The sequence below is a fragment of the Diabrotica virgifera genome, chromosome 9 (genome assembly GCF_917563875.1).
Source record: "Diabrotica virgifera virgifera chromosome 9, PGI_DIABVI_V3a".
Lineage (NCBI taxonomy): Eukaryota > Metazoa > Arthropoda > Insecta > Coleoptera > Chrysomelidae > Diabrotica > Diabrotica virgifera.
Window position 1 is genome coordinate 220,030,933 of NC_065451.1, and position 16,529 is coordinate 220,047,461.

Below are 16,529 nucleotides of genomic sequence, written 5' to 3' on the forward strand. Positions count from 1 at the left end.
AAAAAGCTTACCTTACTGATACTCTTGATCACAAAATTCTATCGTCTAGAAGATGTTTATAAATTTCGTGCAACTGTTATATATACTTCATTATAATTATGTGTTATTTTAATTTTTTTAAGAGACTGAGATTAGATTGCTATGTGTTCAACATACGTCATTTAATCCCTTGAGTGTTCTTGTTTTTAATAGTACGCTTGGTTTTGATTTAATTAGAGTTATCTAATACTTTTCTAGAAATTAACTATCTCAAACTTGGTACTGAAATCATCCATAACCGAATATATATCATAAACTGGACGTAGACATTAGTGATTCGCAAAGGTCTAGGAACTTGTGAAGCTCTTTTTTCACTTAACATACTTATACAAAGGTGCCTGGATGCCGATTAAGATATACACAGTCGGAAAAATGAAAGAATACCCATGAAAGATCACATCAATCACTTATTTTGTATTTGCTGTCTTTTTCTATAAATAACAAACGTTTGTTATAGAAATTGACAGAAAATTTAAAATTAGTGATTGGTGTGATTGTTTATGGGTATTCTTTAATTTTTCCGACTGTATGCGTGTTTTCTTGGGGTTCAAAGGAGTAGTGATGCGCAATACAAGGTGTCGCTTGCTGATAACACCTCTAGCCACTGCTACTCAATTCCTATTCTCACCTCCAAGAAGTGTGACTTAATCACACGGGTGGACCCTGGTAAACTTGAGCAACCCTGCCGGAGATTGGGTAACCAACCCCAGTGGAAAGTAGGGTCAGGGCCGACGAGGAAGGGAGAAATGGCCCTCCGAAAAGGGGGTTGGGCGTAGGGCTAACAACTCTATCCTAGAAAACACACATGTTACGAACGTTCAAGGAAAGAAAACCGGACTGATCAAACGACGACGACTGCGCGAGAAAAAGGTACACGATTTAAGAATTGCGACGTGGAACATCCGATCCCTATACAGACCGGGAGCCCTCCAAAATCTGCTCGGTGAACTTAATAGATATAACATAGATATAACAGCTCTGCAGGAAATGAGATGGACCGGGATTGGCACCATCGACAAAAGACACCACATTATATTCTATAGTTGCGACTCTAAAGACCACGCACTAGGTACTGGCTTTATTGTAAATAAAAAGGTTAAACCCTAGAATATGTATCCTGAGACTAAGGGGAACTTTTTTAACTATAGCATTTTAAATGTGCATGCCCCTACAGAGGAAAAAGAAGACGATGTCAAAGAAAAATTCTATGAAGACCCAGAAGCTGCATACCATTCATGCCCAAAGACATGACATCATGACATCAAAATTATTTATGGGGATCTCAACGCAAAAATAGGAAAAGAGCCACAATACCTACCAACGATAGGTAAGCACAGCCTCCATGAAGTATAAAATGACAATGACATCAGACTAATAAATCTAGCAACTTCCCTTAACATGGTCATTGCCAGGGAACGTGGAAATCTCCAGATGGGGTTACAGTAAACATGATCGATCATGTTATTATTGACTCTAGACATCACTCAGACGTAATAAACGTATGCAGCAGACGAGGGGCAAATGCAGACTCAGATCACCACCTAGTGGAAAGTAGAATAAGAACCAGAATCTCAAACATTAAAAAAGAAAAGGATCCAAAATTGAAAATATGAAATAAAAAACTTAGTAGACAACAGCAAAAGGGCCAAATACAAAGAATATATAAGAGGAAGGCTAGAAAACAGACAAAAGCACGAGGATATAAACAGAGAATGGCAAGCGTATAAAAACATCATACAAGACACTGCCAAGGAGACCTTGGGTCTACAAAAAGGTCAAATCAACTGAAGGGAGGTGGTTCGATGAAGAGTGTCGTAACATAACAGAGAGAAAAATAATGCATATCAACGACTACAACAACGACATAGAACAAGACAGGCAGAGGAGGAATATAGAATGCTAAGGAGGGAAGAGAAGAAAATACACCGCAGAAAGAAAAAAAGAACACATAGAAAAGGAACTCCAAGAAATTGAAGAATTAAATGAACCAACAGAAACCAGAAAATTCTACCCAAAACTCAACAAAAGCATAAAAGAATTTAAACCAAGAACAATGATGTGCAGAGACAAAGAAGGAGATATAGTAACTCAGCAGAGTGAAATACTGCAAAGATGGACTGAATTATTCAAATAAAAGTTTGAAAAAAAAACGGAGATCCACTATACGATGAAATTATACTGGATCAAACGGATACCAGAGAAACAACCCCCCTTCAACAACCAGGAAATGCAAGAAGCAGTTACCAGACTGAAAAACAACAAGTCACCTGGATTGGACAACATTAGCGCAGAATTAATAAAAGAAGGCGGAGACTCCCTATTGAATGCGATACACGAACTTATAGTGAACATATGGAATAATAAGCAACTACCACAAGACTGGAATACCGGAGTAATCATTCCACTACATAAAAAGGGAGATCAGCATTAATGTAAAAACTACCGGGCAATAACGCTACTGACTGTGGCATATAAAATACTGTCAAATATTGTGTATGAGCGATTGAGACCATATGCGGAACAAATAGTTGGGGGATATCAATGTGGTTTCTGCAGACAGAAGTCCACAATAGATCAGATCTTCGTTTTGAGACAAATCTTGGAAAAGACTAGGGAATTTAATATAGAAACACATCATCTCTTCATTGACTTTCATTGACTTTGAGAGTGCCTATGATAATATCCATCGAGAATTTCTGATCAACGCCCTGAAAGAGTTTAATATTCCAACTCATCTCATTGATATAGTAAAAGAAACACTTAAAGTACAAAGCAGGGTTCGAATTCAAAACGCACTAACAGATACAATCCATGTTAGAACGGGACTACGACAGGGAGATGCCCTATCCTGTATTCTATTCCACATCACATTAGAGAAAATAATTAGAGAGTCAAAAGTCAACACCAGAGGAACAATAATAACAAAAAGTGTACAAATATTGGCATTTGCAGATGATATTTATATCATAGCTAGAAGCAAAAGAGAAATGATAGAAGCATTTAATTCTATAGAAAGAGCGGCACAAAACAGTGGCCTAAATATTAATGAAATAAAAACCAAATACATGAAGGCCAGCAAATCGACAGGCCAAAGAAACCTACAGAATCTGACAATAGGAGACTATAACATCGAAAGCGTAAAAAATTTTACATATCTAGGTTCACTAGTTACCACAGATAACAATGTCAGCGAAGAAGTTAAGAGAAGAATACATATTGCTAATAAAACATATAATGGACTCATTAAACATCTAAGATCTATCAACATCACGAGAAATGTATCAAATGCAAAATATACAAAACCCTGATAAAACCGTTCCTTATATATGGATCAGAGACATGGACACTTTCGAAAAGCGATGAAAACTTATTAGGTACGTTTGAACAAAAAATCCTTAGACACATATATAAGGGGGTGAAAGATAATGACGTATGCCGCAGAAGATATAATTTTGAACTATACGCAGCATACAACGAACCCGACGTCATAACATCCATAAAGATCGGACGTCTGCGCTGGATGGGCCATATTGAACGAATGTTGGAGACCGAAACACCAAAACATAGAATGAAGCAAACACCAGTAGGGAGAAGGTCAAAGGGAAGACCCAAACTTAGATACATGGAACAAGTGGAGCAAGATCTGAAAACACTTGAGATTACCCACTGGAAGAACAAAGCAAGGAACATAACAGAACGGCGGAAAATACTAGAGCAAGCCAGGACCCAAAAAGGGTTGTCGAGCTACTGATGATGATAATGCGTGTTTTCTTGACTATAAGAAAGCATTCGACAAAGTATGACATGAACAATTCATGCATGTCTTGCAATAAAAAAAGATAGACTACATTTACCCCATAGACCAGGGCGCATCTGTAAAAATATTAGTACATTAATTTGGATGTTGAGAGGTGACTCATATTTTTTTGCATGTATTTGTCATAATCGTTCAATTCGGCGGTGATTACCGAAATAAGACACGCAACAACAAGGAGCACCTTCATTATATTTTCTGAAATAAAAATATTTAGTCGTTATTAAAAATGTGTAAACTGCTCTAATAAAAAAGAAGTAGAGAGCAAACAGAGCACAAGGTTGGAGGTAGCATCTTTCCAAAAATATTTCTAGAATCTTCTTGTGTTGTCCACAAAACAAAAGTACGTTTCACCAATTTTAAAAATATGAAAAAATTGAGGGTGATACATTATGCAAAAATACACGTTATAAATTTTTTTCGTGAAAACGAATGTCTTAATTTTTTTTGTATACACATTTAAAATTTTAAAATCGTCCTTAAATTTAAATTTCCCACCAAAAATTAAAAAAAACATCTTCTTCGGACAGACATTTTTGAAACCTACAACTTTTTTATTTAAAGTTTTTGGCTAGCTCTCGATGCGGCTGAGATAAAAAATAAAAACATAAAAAGCCTGATTAGGCTCTAGGTGGGTCACGTGACCACCTAGGGGGCTAAAAATTTCCGAAAGTGAGTTTCTCTATATGTGCTAAACGGTGACCTGTATAGACTTCAAATCGAGTTGGGGGCATTTTTCATCATCTTACCCGGCTAGGCCCTTTCGAATGCTTCCAGGTTTTTATTGTTGGATTGTTTCAGTGTCCAGGCATCAACCCCATACGAAAGTGTTAAGACCTGGGGTTGAAATCTCTTCGAGCTTGTGTAATCTGAGAAGTTGTACAAGGCTTAGTATGTGTGCATTGTAGCCACAACAGAGCAGTTAGAGTAAAGCAGTCAGTGCTGTGCAGTGTAGCCACAACAAAGAAGTGGGCAGTTCATGTCAAAAAAAGCTAGAATAGACAAGGTGACATCTAGATTATACACAATTATTTTAGGAAATTTCATGAAAATTTGGTTAAAGAAAAAATGCTGATTAATCTTGTAGATTAAGTGTATTCTTTTTGTTTAAAATAAAAAAAATATGTCTACATTTACAAGGTAATGTCAGATTTACAATTTACAAAATGGGGTAAGAATTATCTTCGTTGATTTGGCATATGTTATGTCCTCTTGCTAGTCTGATATACCCTTCTTCACCCCAGTCTGTGCCCCAAGAATTTTTGACTAAAATGTATTCGTCGGTGTATCCTGCAGCGAGTACTGCATGGTTGATATCAGTACCACAATCTCTTTCGTCGAAAAGACCACCTGCGTATAGTGACCAAACACTGGCATCAACAGAAACGGAGATTGGTCCAATAGAAGCTAAAAACAAGAAAATATTTTACATGAATGTAAATCCTCCTTTAAATAATTAATGGATTCGACCGTTACTTGATGGTGAGACAAAAAATTTAATACACAGCGTAAAAAACTAAATAATCTAATTTGCAATAGTAAAAAACTCAATACTCATTATACAAAAAAAAATTTCAAATCATAGATTTTTCAATAGATTTATAAACTTAACAGACACTAAATTCAATAATAGTGAGATAGAACTTTTAGAGAAAGGATTCAAACACAACTTGCCTCAACATAATAATCAAAAAAATTTAGAATATTTAGGTGTAGAATGTGAAGTAGCGCTAAACAAAACTGCCAAGAATATAGAAAAAAGCATAATTGCAAAATCTATTACCGATTTTTGTAGTGAAACTAATAATTCCTGTAACAAAGATAACCAAATAGCCGTTTCAATTAAAAATAAATCAATAAAATATGACATAATATTTACAAAAGCAGACAAAGGTAACACTACTATTGCTATAGATAAAAGAGACTATAATAATATGAAACAATAGAATTTTTAAATAACCAAAATAGTATAACACTAAACAAAGACCCCACAGAAAAATACCGAAAACCAATTAAACTAGCCATTGAAAATTCAAAATCAATATTAAGTCCAACAGAACAGAAATACCTTAATATTATGGACCCATAACCTCCTAAATTATAGTCTTTTATTAAACTTCACAAACCTGACCACCCAATAAGGCCTGTAGTTTTTTTTTATACAGCTCCGTCATATAAACTTTCAAAAAAACTGTCAGATATTACATATTACAGAATACACTAAATTTTCACCTAAATTCACCGTAAAAAATACACTAGAACTAGTTAATAAAATACAACGTTTTCAATTGGCAAACTCCAGACTAATCTCATTTGACATAAAAAATCTTTTCCTAGTGTTCCTCCTACAGAGACTTTTGTTTCAGTTAAAAATTTTTAGACCATAATAGTACAAATCCGATAATTGCATCTGAAATTTTACACCTTCTTGAAATTTGCATAAATCAAGACTATTTTAAATTCAATAATCAAATATACACAAACAATGGTGCAGGACTTATTATGGGTAATCCTCTAAGCCCATTGCTATCAGATATATTTATGAACCAGCTTGAAACAACAATTTCTAAACATCCCGTATTTAAACCGTTATTATATTGGTGGAGATATGTGGATGATATACTAGTATGCTTTACAGGAACTAACAGACAACTTGACCAATTTCTATCATACATTAATTCACTTCATAGTAATATTGACTTTACAATAGAAACCGAGCAGAATAAGTCCGTAAACTTTCTAGATGTAACAATTACCAGACTACACAACAAACATGAGTTCTCCGTATATCATAAACCTACCCATACTGACACAACTATACACAATTCATCATCCCATCCTACACCACACAAATTAGCAGCCTACCATAACATGATACATAGACTGGCAGAAATTCCCATGTCAAAAAATAACTTCGAGATAGAACTGAACATCATTAAACAAATAGCAGTAAACAATGGCTATAACGAACAAACAATTAACAAAATTTTAAACCAAAAACTCCATAAGAAACCCCTGAAATTAGTCTATCCATTACCAAAGAAAGAACCCAGTACCTTCTGCTCTATCACAGATACTGGCAAGATGAGTCTACCCCAAAATCCCGACAGGCCAAAATCCCGACAGGTCAGAATCCCGACAGATTTGATATGTTTCTTTTTAACAAATAATTACATTTATTTCTTGTTTTTTGTTTATGGCCATCTGTTTTTTATTTTTTGTTACTAAACAAAAGTATTTTGTATTAAAAGTATTAAACAAAAGTCGGCATTTTTACTTATGCGAGGATTCTGGCGTGTCGGGATTCTGGCGTGTCGGTGTTTTGGCCGTCGGGATTTTGGCTGTCGGGATTTTGGCTGTCGGGATTTTGGGCGGCACCATGGCAGGGTACCAACAAAAATAGCCAGATACATAAAAAAGAAAGGAATAACACCAGCTTTCAGAACTAACAACAACTTAAGCAAATAAATATATTAAGAACAATAAGAGCCGAAAGAGAAAACAACTACAGAGCGGTGTTTACAAACTAACTTGTGGTGACTGTCCGAAAACTTACATCAGTCAAACTGGCAGAACCTTTGACAAACGGATAGCAGAACACAAAAGGGCTTTCAACAATAGAAAAACAGACACTTCTACATACGCACTTCACCTTCTAGTAGATCATAATCATTCTTTTAATGAACAGTTTCAAATTCTGCATATTCAAAATAAAGGCCTTAAGCTATCTTTATTAGAATCTATGGAAATTAATAAATTGAAAAATACAAATATAATTCTGGATGACCAACTCGAGACAAACAGCTACCCACTCCTCAACCTCTTCAGTTAAAGACTTTAAAAAGGCAAACCCATAATAATCTAAATCACTTGAGAAAGGCACTCTGCGGAAACAGCTGTAGTCACATAGTTCTAATAAATTTTGTGGAAGTATAGAAAACAAACGTTTTCAGTGTTGTATTCTCCTTTGTTGTTCATAATAGCAACATATGCTTTGACATGGCAAACATTAACGTCAGATTAAAGATAAAATTAAAACTGCCATAACTTTGGTTCCCGACCGCCTACAAACTTGTTTAAACGCTTAAACTTCAGTATTTGTTATCTATTTTAATAATTCTTTGAGTTCTAATATTACAGAATAATCAAACAGATGAGAGAAATCATTAACGAAATCATGCGTCAACGTTCCCCACAACAGAAGTAATCGAAATGTAGAAATATTGCTCGTATACCTACGTACCGGGTGTCCCAATAAGAATGGCTCTCGGCCATATCTCAAGAACTGTTTCTGTTTATATTACAGCTTTGACAAAAAAAAATATATATAAAAAAAGTTGCCTCGGGAAAAGCCTCGAAATTATTTTCATAATTGTAGGTCCACCGCTAGATGGCGTAATTAAATATCAAAAATTAAAAAATCAAAATTTTCCAAAATTTACCTAATGAAAGTGCACTGGAAATCCAATTATCGTATTCTTCATACAATTCTGCGCATATTTGATTTCACAAGTTTAAGTCTACCTTTACAAATAAGAGGTGGGGGTGAGTGGGAACTTTCTTATGAAAAAATGACTGTAAGTCCATCCGGTTCTGCAAAATCGAATTTTGCATACTTGGTCTTATTGAAAACAGCTCTTTTTCATAAATGTAAATGTCTTATTTTCGAAATAGCCTAATAAGTAATATGCAAGCTAGGAGGCGTTATTTAATTATTTTCAGAAATCTAGTTTTCTTTTTAAAATATTAAACACAAGTATGCATTTTTAGTCCTATATTACAAAATTACACCAAATTAGCAACATAATAGCGAAAACCGCATGTCGATACCTTTTTTCTATCGCGAGATATCTTGAGAAATGTGTAAATTTTAAGCAACTGTTAATGTCACCGGTAAACGAAGTTAAGATAAAGTAGTGTGCTATGGAAAAAACAAATAACCATTTACCAGATGTAAACGTATATAATTAATTAAAACAACAATAAGACAAACAACATTATAAAATATAACAACGAAATAAAAGCAACTACTTACTTAGTCTTAGTGACTGCCGAAATGTTCAAATTGTTGCCCAGCATTTTCGATGCAAGAATTTATTCTTTCAAGAGTAGATTGAGTACCAACAGATTTAACTGTTTTAGACTTTTATTTATGGGGAAGGAGTAAAGACCTTGTTTTTGCCGCTAGGCCCGCTACTCGAGAGAACATGCTCTAGAATCTAGAGGATATGAAACGCCATTCAAAGCATTGCGAAATCAGAAATTGAGAATGCTGTTCAATCTACTCTTGAAAGAGTAAATGCTTGTATCGAAAATGATGGGCAACAATTTGAACATTTAGGTCGTCACTAAGTAAGTAGTTGCTTTTATTTCTTTGTTATTTTTTATAGTGTTGTTTGGCTTATTGTTGTTTTAATTAATTATATACGTTTACATCTGGTAAATGATTATTTGTTTTTTCCATAGCACACTACTTTTCCTTAACTTCTTTTATCGGTGATATTAAGAGTTGTTTAAAATTTACACGTTTCTTAAGATATCTCGAGATAGAAAAAAGGTACCGGCATGCGGTTTTCGGCATTATGTTGCTAATTTGGTCTAATTTTGTAATAGAGGATTAAAAATGCATACTTGTTTTTTTTTTAGTATTCTCCAAAGAAAACTAGATTTCCGAAAATAATTAAATAACGCTTACTAGCTGGCATATTACTTTATTATTCTATTTCGAAAATAAGGCTCTTACTTTGACGAAAAAGAGCTGTTTTCAACAAGATAAAGTATTTAAAATTCGATTTAGCAGAACCGGACTTACAGCCATTTTTTCATAAGAAGGTTCCCACTCACATCCAACTCTTATTTGCAAAGGTAAACTTAAACTTGCGAAATCAAATATGCGCATAATTGTATGAAGAATACGATGACTGGATTTTCAGTGCTCCTTCATTAGAAAAATTTTGTAAAATTTAGATTTTTTAATTGTTGATATTCAATTACGCCCTCTAGCGGTGGACCTACAATTATGAAAATAATTCCCAGGCTTTTGTCGAGGCAACTTTTGTTATAAATATTTTTTTGTCAAAGCTGTACTATAAACGGTTCCTGAGATATGGCCGAGAGCCATTCTTATTGGGACACCCGGTACAAAGTTAAGTCTTTTATCTTATGATGTAATACTTACAAAGAGCAGAAATCAAAGCGTTTTCATTTGCACTTAGATGTTTGTAGCCGGAGATGGTACTAACAGTTTTGTGGACATTCTTGTGACACTTCTGGTCGACTCCTACGTATGGGTAGTCAGCTTCGGAGCTAATACCGCTTGATTTAATGAATTTGAAAGCCAGCACTTGGTCTCCACCATCACAACCGTCATTTTGTGTAGAGCAGTCCACAAGATTCTGTGGACTCAAAGGAATTTTTTCGTTTTTGTGTATTGCTAGTTGTCCCTCCAAAGCAGCTGCCTAAAATGATTTAGTTTTGTTGAATTTATGTTAAAAAAAAATAAGAATATAGTTAAATACTGCTTAAGGAGAGAGCTTTGGTTTACAAAACTTTAAAATTTTCGATTGTTTTTATTATTTTAAATGAAGGTACATAACTTCAGAAAGAAAATTTCAGATTAATCGGAGCAAAATTACTGGAAATACAGCATATTAAACCTTCGGCTCGCTTGGCAGCGTAGTGAGAAACGTCTAATAGCTGTTTTCTTTCACTTTTGTAAATTAATCCGCCATTCAAAAATATATTCCGGCGTGCATCACTTTACGATTTGACATACAAAAAAGAAATTGAAAATAAAATTTGTCAACGCTTCAAACGCGTTTTTCTCAAAACTGCTTTTTTCAAAGAAGGTGGACATTGTAACTTAAAATCTACTTAACCGATCCACCTGAAATTTTGGACAGATTTTTTTTAGACATTTCGTGAGGTAACTCTGTCGACATATTTTTGCTTTGTGCTTATTTTAATAATAACAACCCAACAACTAAGATTGCTAGGATACATATCCCAGGCAACCAAGTGACGTCATATAATGTCGCGGAAACGTCAGTTTTGGTTGAATATATATACGTGTTTGAACATTACGTCATATAAACGTCTTTTGTACGTGATTTTAAATACGTAAAATTCATGACGTTAAAATACGTTTAAAAGACGTTTTCATTTCAGACAGCCCACGTCTGACGTCACAAAAAAGTTTGTTTAGGAGCTTAAAAAGCTTGTTTGTTTTGACTTCAAACAATTTAGTTTATAACGTTGTTCATAAGAAATTTCTCATTTATTGTTTACGTGCTTTGTGTCTTGTGTGATAAAATAAGACTTTTCATTGAGACATTTAGTTGAAGAAACGTGTTAATTAAGAGATTTTTATTCGCTTTTGCTCAGTGAGTTAGTTTAATGCAGTAATTCTTCTTGTCAACTATTTGAGGTTATGTTTATTTTCGGTTAATGAACTAATTATGTTCATGTTACCTATTTTTTATACTACTTTGAAACATCTGATAAAGAAAGAGGTCACTTTTTGAAAGTATTACAGACGTGATTTTACCGACGGCGACGTGTAAAAGTCGTTATCTTTTTGACGTTTTAAAATCGTCACAATTATGACGTCAAATCGATGAGACAAAAACACGTTATTTTCAACGTCAGTACTACGTCATAGAAACACGTCAATTGGTCATTTTTATGACGTGTTACCTACGTTATAAAAACCTCGTTTGGTTGCATGGGATACAGATGATGTTAGAGGGTAGACTACCGAAAATACTACTGTCAAGTACAATAGGAGGACGTCACAGAAGAGGTCGATCGAGAACAACGTGGAAATATGGATGTAAAGATTATCTAACAAGATTGAACGTCACAAATTGAAGGATGAAAGCTATGGACAAGAAGGGATATAGTAGAATGGTAAATGATTTCATGGGCCTATCAGGCTCAGGCGCTAATTATTATTATACTTGCATTATAAAATACTTACGGTACTGAATGCCCAGCATGATCCACAGCTAGCTTGGTCTCTTACAGGCAATACTGCTCCTTTGCTCCTCCAATCAACAGAGGATGCCAACTTAACATTTGGATCGGCGACATGAACCCCCAAACTCTCGTTAAGCTTAGGCCTGGAAGCAGCTTGACGTGTCAACAGAGCCTTGAATTCTTCTTTGGTCCAATCAGCGAATGGAGTGACACCTTTGTACCATCCTACTTCTCCTTTGGCGTATCTTGCGTTGTGCTCTTCTATTTCGCGAAGGTTGTCTTGGAAAATTTGGAATCTTAGTTTATCTTCTGTTATTTTATATTGCTTTGAATGTTTAGCCTAAAAATGAAAGCAAAAATAGCTTGTATTCTTTCATTTTATTATTTAAAAGAAAGTATGAGAAAATCTATGTTGTCGCAAAAAAATGAGAAAGTATGAAAGCAGTGGTGTTTGGGAAACCCACTATGAAATGCTCCCACAGGTTTAGTAATTATAGAAAGAAGAAGATAATAACAGCTCTGTAGTATGTATACTAATTGATCAATTTAAAATCCAACCATCTTTCTTTGGTAGCGACTTGTGTTGAGATAACGTCAACAACATCTTGGCGATTATATATTTTTTCAACACAATTCCTTTTCCTTATTAATCTTTTGAAAACGATTTCCGGAGCGGAAATTGAAACGGCAAATGTTTTTAGGTAAAAATGTAATTGTCATTACAATCAATTGTGTCTAATCCCATATAAATACAATATTTAACTTGGACATTCCACCAGTGGCGGCTGGTCAGAGAAGGCAAAGGAGGCTTAGCCTCCCCATAAATTCTTTACACATCATGCTACACTGTTTTGTTTACTTTGCCATTTTGCTTCGCGTTAGAGATATCGGAAAAAGTTATTTGAACAAGTTGTTCCAAATAATGTTCTAACTCCACATACCAAATTTCATCACAAAATTCGCACTTTTAGTTTTTTCATTATTTTGTAGTCAGGATCCTAAAATTGGAGCGGAGGCTGCTGGCCGGAATATCTCACTTGCTAATGCTCCGCGCAGCCCAGCAGCGTTTAAGGAGACCCGGTCTCCTTAGAGCTACATTATCGCTTAACGCACACGCTGCCCGGAGATTGGGCAAGGGCGGCTGATCGGCCAGCAGCCTCCTCTCCGATTTAGGATCCTGACTGCAAATAATGAAAAAACTAAAAGTGCGAATTTTGTGATGAAATTTGTTATGTGGGAATAGAATAATATTTGGAACAACTTGTTCAAATAACTTTTTCCGATATCTGTAATGCAAAACAAAATATCGGTAATTTACCGTGTTTTTCGATTCGCAGTGGGCCGCTTTTAGAATTAAAAAAATTCAGTTGAGTATCTTAAAAAATGTGTAGCTTCAACCTGTATGGACTGCAAAACTTCAAATCTGTATTTATTTTGATATGCATATCTACTTACAGAGATAGAATTGTTAACAAATAAATGACACAGACTTTGGTAATACACTTTTACAATTAAACTAACTATTTTTAACATGATATAATAATATTATGAAATTATGAATTATGATGATATTATAAAATTTAAATAAAAGAAGGTCAAAAAAATGGCGCCTTAAATTAAATTTTTTGGCGGATTTTTTTTGCTAGTTCAAATTTGCCTAAATATTTTACAGTTAGGTATAGCCTCCCCTACTGTAAAAATCACGAGCCGCCACTGCATTCCACAAGTAAAGAGTTTCAGAATTTTATATTTTTTGTCTTCAGTTCTTATCAGGCATCGCCTATTTAGCCAATATACACATCATAATGTCTAGTTACAATCTCCTAACCATATCTGTTTTGATTTCAACTGGTACCAATTTTATTATTTGCTTATGAAATCGTCTATCTTCCATTATTTGGCCATGTCCATACCAAATCAATTGTATGTTTTCAATTTCTTCGAATAATAGTTGTTAAAACTCTCATATTTTGTTTTAGGTATTTGATAGTTGGTTATCTTTTCCAGTCAACATTTAATATGTAAGTAAATGAGACAATACAACAAATTTCTGTGTAAAAAAGTAGGAATGCTTACCTTGAAAGAAACCCAGTGGTCATAACCGTTCAATTCGGCAGCGATTGTCACAATAAGACAAGCAATAACAACAATGACTTTCATTATGCCTTTTCTGAAATACAAACATTAAACATTATTAAAAATATTTGGGAGGAATTTAAGGTCAAGAAAGGACTGAAGCAGGGTTGCTGTATTTCGCCTACCCATTTCAAAATTTTATCTGGAACAAGAAAAAGCTGTGGAAAAGAAAATGTAATGGTTCGAAGTTTCGAAGTCAAGATTAAAAAAACAGAAGCCATGTGTATTGGAGGGACAAAGCAGTCCACTACATTAGACGATGGAACAGAAAGTAAACACTGTGATGAATAAAAGCACCTGGACATGAAGATAACCCAAGATTAAACACTCGATGCTGCTATAAAAGACAGAAACATGCAGAGTAGAAAAGCCTTATCCATGATGAACGGCATTCTGTGGGACCAAACAACATCAAAAGCGAACATACAGCTCATATACAATACCATACTTTAAAGTGTAATCACATATGGCCGTGAAGTTTGGCCACTGAAACAAAGAACAGAGAAAATCTTACTAGGAACAGAAATAGACTCTGGGGAAGATAAGCAGGCAAATCAAAAAGAAATCTGGTACCAATGAGAGAATACAAGAAATTATTGGAGTCACTTCTTTTTCTTCTTCAGGTGCCATTTCCGCTACGGAGGTTTGCAGTCATCATAGCTATTTTAATTTTTGAGGCAGTAGCTCTAAATAGTTGTTTTGAGCTGCATCCAAACCATTCTCTCAGGTTCTTCAGCCATAAAATTCGTTTTCTTCCGATACTATTATTGATGACATGATATAAAAACAAAAGAATTAATATGGTACGGCCATGTACAGAGAATGACAGATGATACGATTCCTAAACACATTTTGACGTGGGCGCCACATGCGAGAAGGAACAAAGGAAGGCCGAGAAGAAGCTAAAGGAAGGGAATTGAAAAAGAACTCGAGGAAAGAGAAATTCCTCCAGGTCTATGGTTAAACAGAGAAGAATGGCGGTTAGGAGTCGGAATGCGTCGGAGAACGCTGTAAACCGATAGTATTAGTATTACAAATATTTAAGATTTATAAAACAATATACATAACAAAACAATAGTCCAAAACCAAATGGAAAATTTGAAAAAAAAAAGAGAAATAGACAAACAGAAAATATTTTTCAGCAACTATATTTTTAGGAAAACTATATTTTGGAGTTACTGCAGATTTATTGAGAAAAACAGATTTTGAACACAAATTAGACGAAATGATGAAAAAACACTTACCTTATTCTTGACAAGCACTACAAAAATTCTATAGTTCTCTGGCAAATTTGAACTATTATATACTATTTTTGAAGACCCTATCAGATTAGATCTCATTGTAGTGATTGATGATTTGGAAGAACTAGGTACTTAGACGATCGACCCTTGAGATGAGATAGTAGTTAAATTTTTATTTTCCATTCAAATACTAAAACATGAAATCTATTAAAAGTTATATATCTGTTATTTTGGGATAATAATACCATTGATAATACTCCTGATATATTTCTGAATGGGTGCACATATCAAATCAGATTTTTTTGATATTCTTTTAGATTATGCTGATTGAAATTATTTCAAATACTTTCCGGCAAAAATAAAAATGTTTTGCGTAGCCCTTTCATCATTAATTTTGATTCAATAATCAATATAAATATGCGTATATGTGCATACTTAATATAACAAATTAAATCTAATTTGACCAAAAAAACTCGATTGAGGAGATTTATATTCCTTAGTCAATAGGAAAAGCGAGATCAGCGTTCATAATGAAGTTTTTTTTTAGAAATCACGATTTACCACTTAGTATCAAAATCTCTATCATCAGATGCTATGTATTTTCTACGTTAGGCCTATTTCATACTTTACGACTTCGGTAACTTCGGTCGTCACGACAAACGGTCGTAACGACAGTACATTCCATTAGTCCAATACAGCAATATACGGATCCTTTCACACAGGACGACAACGACTAACTATCGTGCCGTTGCTCTTCGGCTGTCGTCCAATGTCACTGCAATGGACGACGGTTGTGTCGTGCCGTGCTATCAGTGAACCACGGGCATAAATTAATGCTTCCATACTTAACGACAGTTAGTCGTGTAGTACCAGTGAATCCAGTGGCACGTACATAATGGTAAACAATATAGATGAGGAATTTTTACCTGCATATATTCTGCATCTGGTTGGTATTATTTTATTGTTGGGACAAAAATTTCAATGGACTTTGTGAGGACTTTGTCAAAGTGCCGAGGAATAGACCCTATTATAAAATGCATTATTATGAATGTACCCTATTATAAAAATTAAATCATAAATGTTTCATGGATAATATCTAAAATTTGTTGTTAATAATTTAAAGATTCTTTTATTGCACAGTTTAGTTTCCATGGACATAAACGTAGATATATATTCGTGTTTTATTAATGATTATTTAAAAAGTTATAGATATTAATATAATCGGTATATTAAATAAAATAAAATCAGTTTTTAGACGGATCTTTTAAATATTGAAAGATGAAAATTGAGCCCAATAACAATAGTAATTATTGTTCACTAAT

The 16,529-nt window shown here is 34.2% G+C and overlaps 2 protein-coding genes across 4 annotated transcripts in view; both read right to left on the minus strand.

The window, feature by feature from the left end:
• Positions 1–119, minus strand: part of LOC126892060 (cathepsin L-like proteinase) — a 34,891-nt gene extending 34,772 nt beyond the window's left edge. The window contains exon 1 of one of the 2 annotated variants that reach the window (XM_050661495.1): positions 12–118. The gene's annotated coding sequence lies outside the window, so the exon portion shown is untranslated. Of the gene's footprint in view, positions 1–11 lie in introns of both variants that reach the window. The other variant, XM_050661496.1, reaches the window with a different exon arrangement.
• LOC126892058 (cathepsin L-like proteinase) overlaps positions 1–15,335 on the minus strand; it is a 153,698-nt gene extending 138,363 nt beyond the window's left edge. The window contains exons 1-5 of one of the 2 annotated variants that reach the window (XM_050661493.1): positions 15,211–15,335; positions 13,907–14,000; positions 11,832–12,170; positions 10,032–10,311; positions 4,929–5,260 (exon numbers count right to left, since the gene is read on the minus strand). In XM_050661493.1, coding sequence (XP_050517450.1) covers positions 5,013–5,260; positions 10,032–10,311; positions 11,832–12,170; positions 13,907–13,990 — 951 coding nt within the window. In that variant the 5' untranslated portion in view covers positions 13,991–14,000; positions 15,211–15,335 and the 3' untranslated portion in view covers positions 4,929–5,012. Of the gene's footprint in view, positions 1–4,928; positions 5,261–10,031; positions 10,312–11,831; positions 12,171–13,906; positions 14,001–15,210 lie in introns of those variants that run through there. The other variant, XM_050661492.1, reaches the window with a different exon arrangement.
• Positions 15,336–16,529: the final 1,194 nt, after the last annotated feature.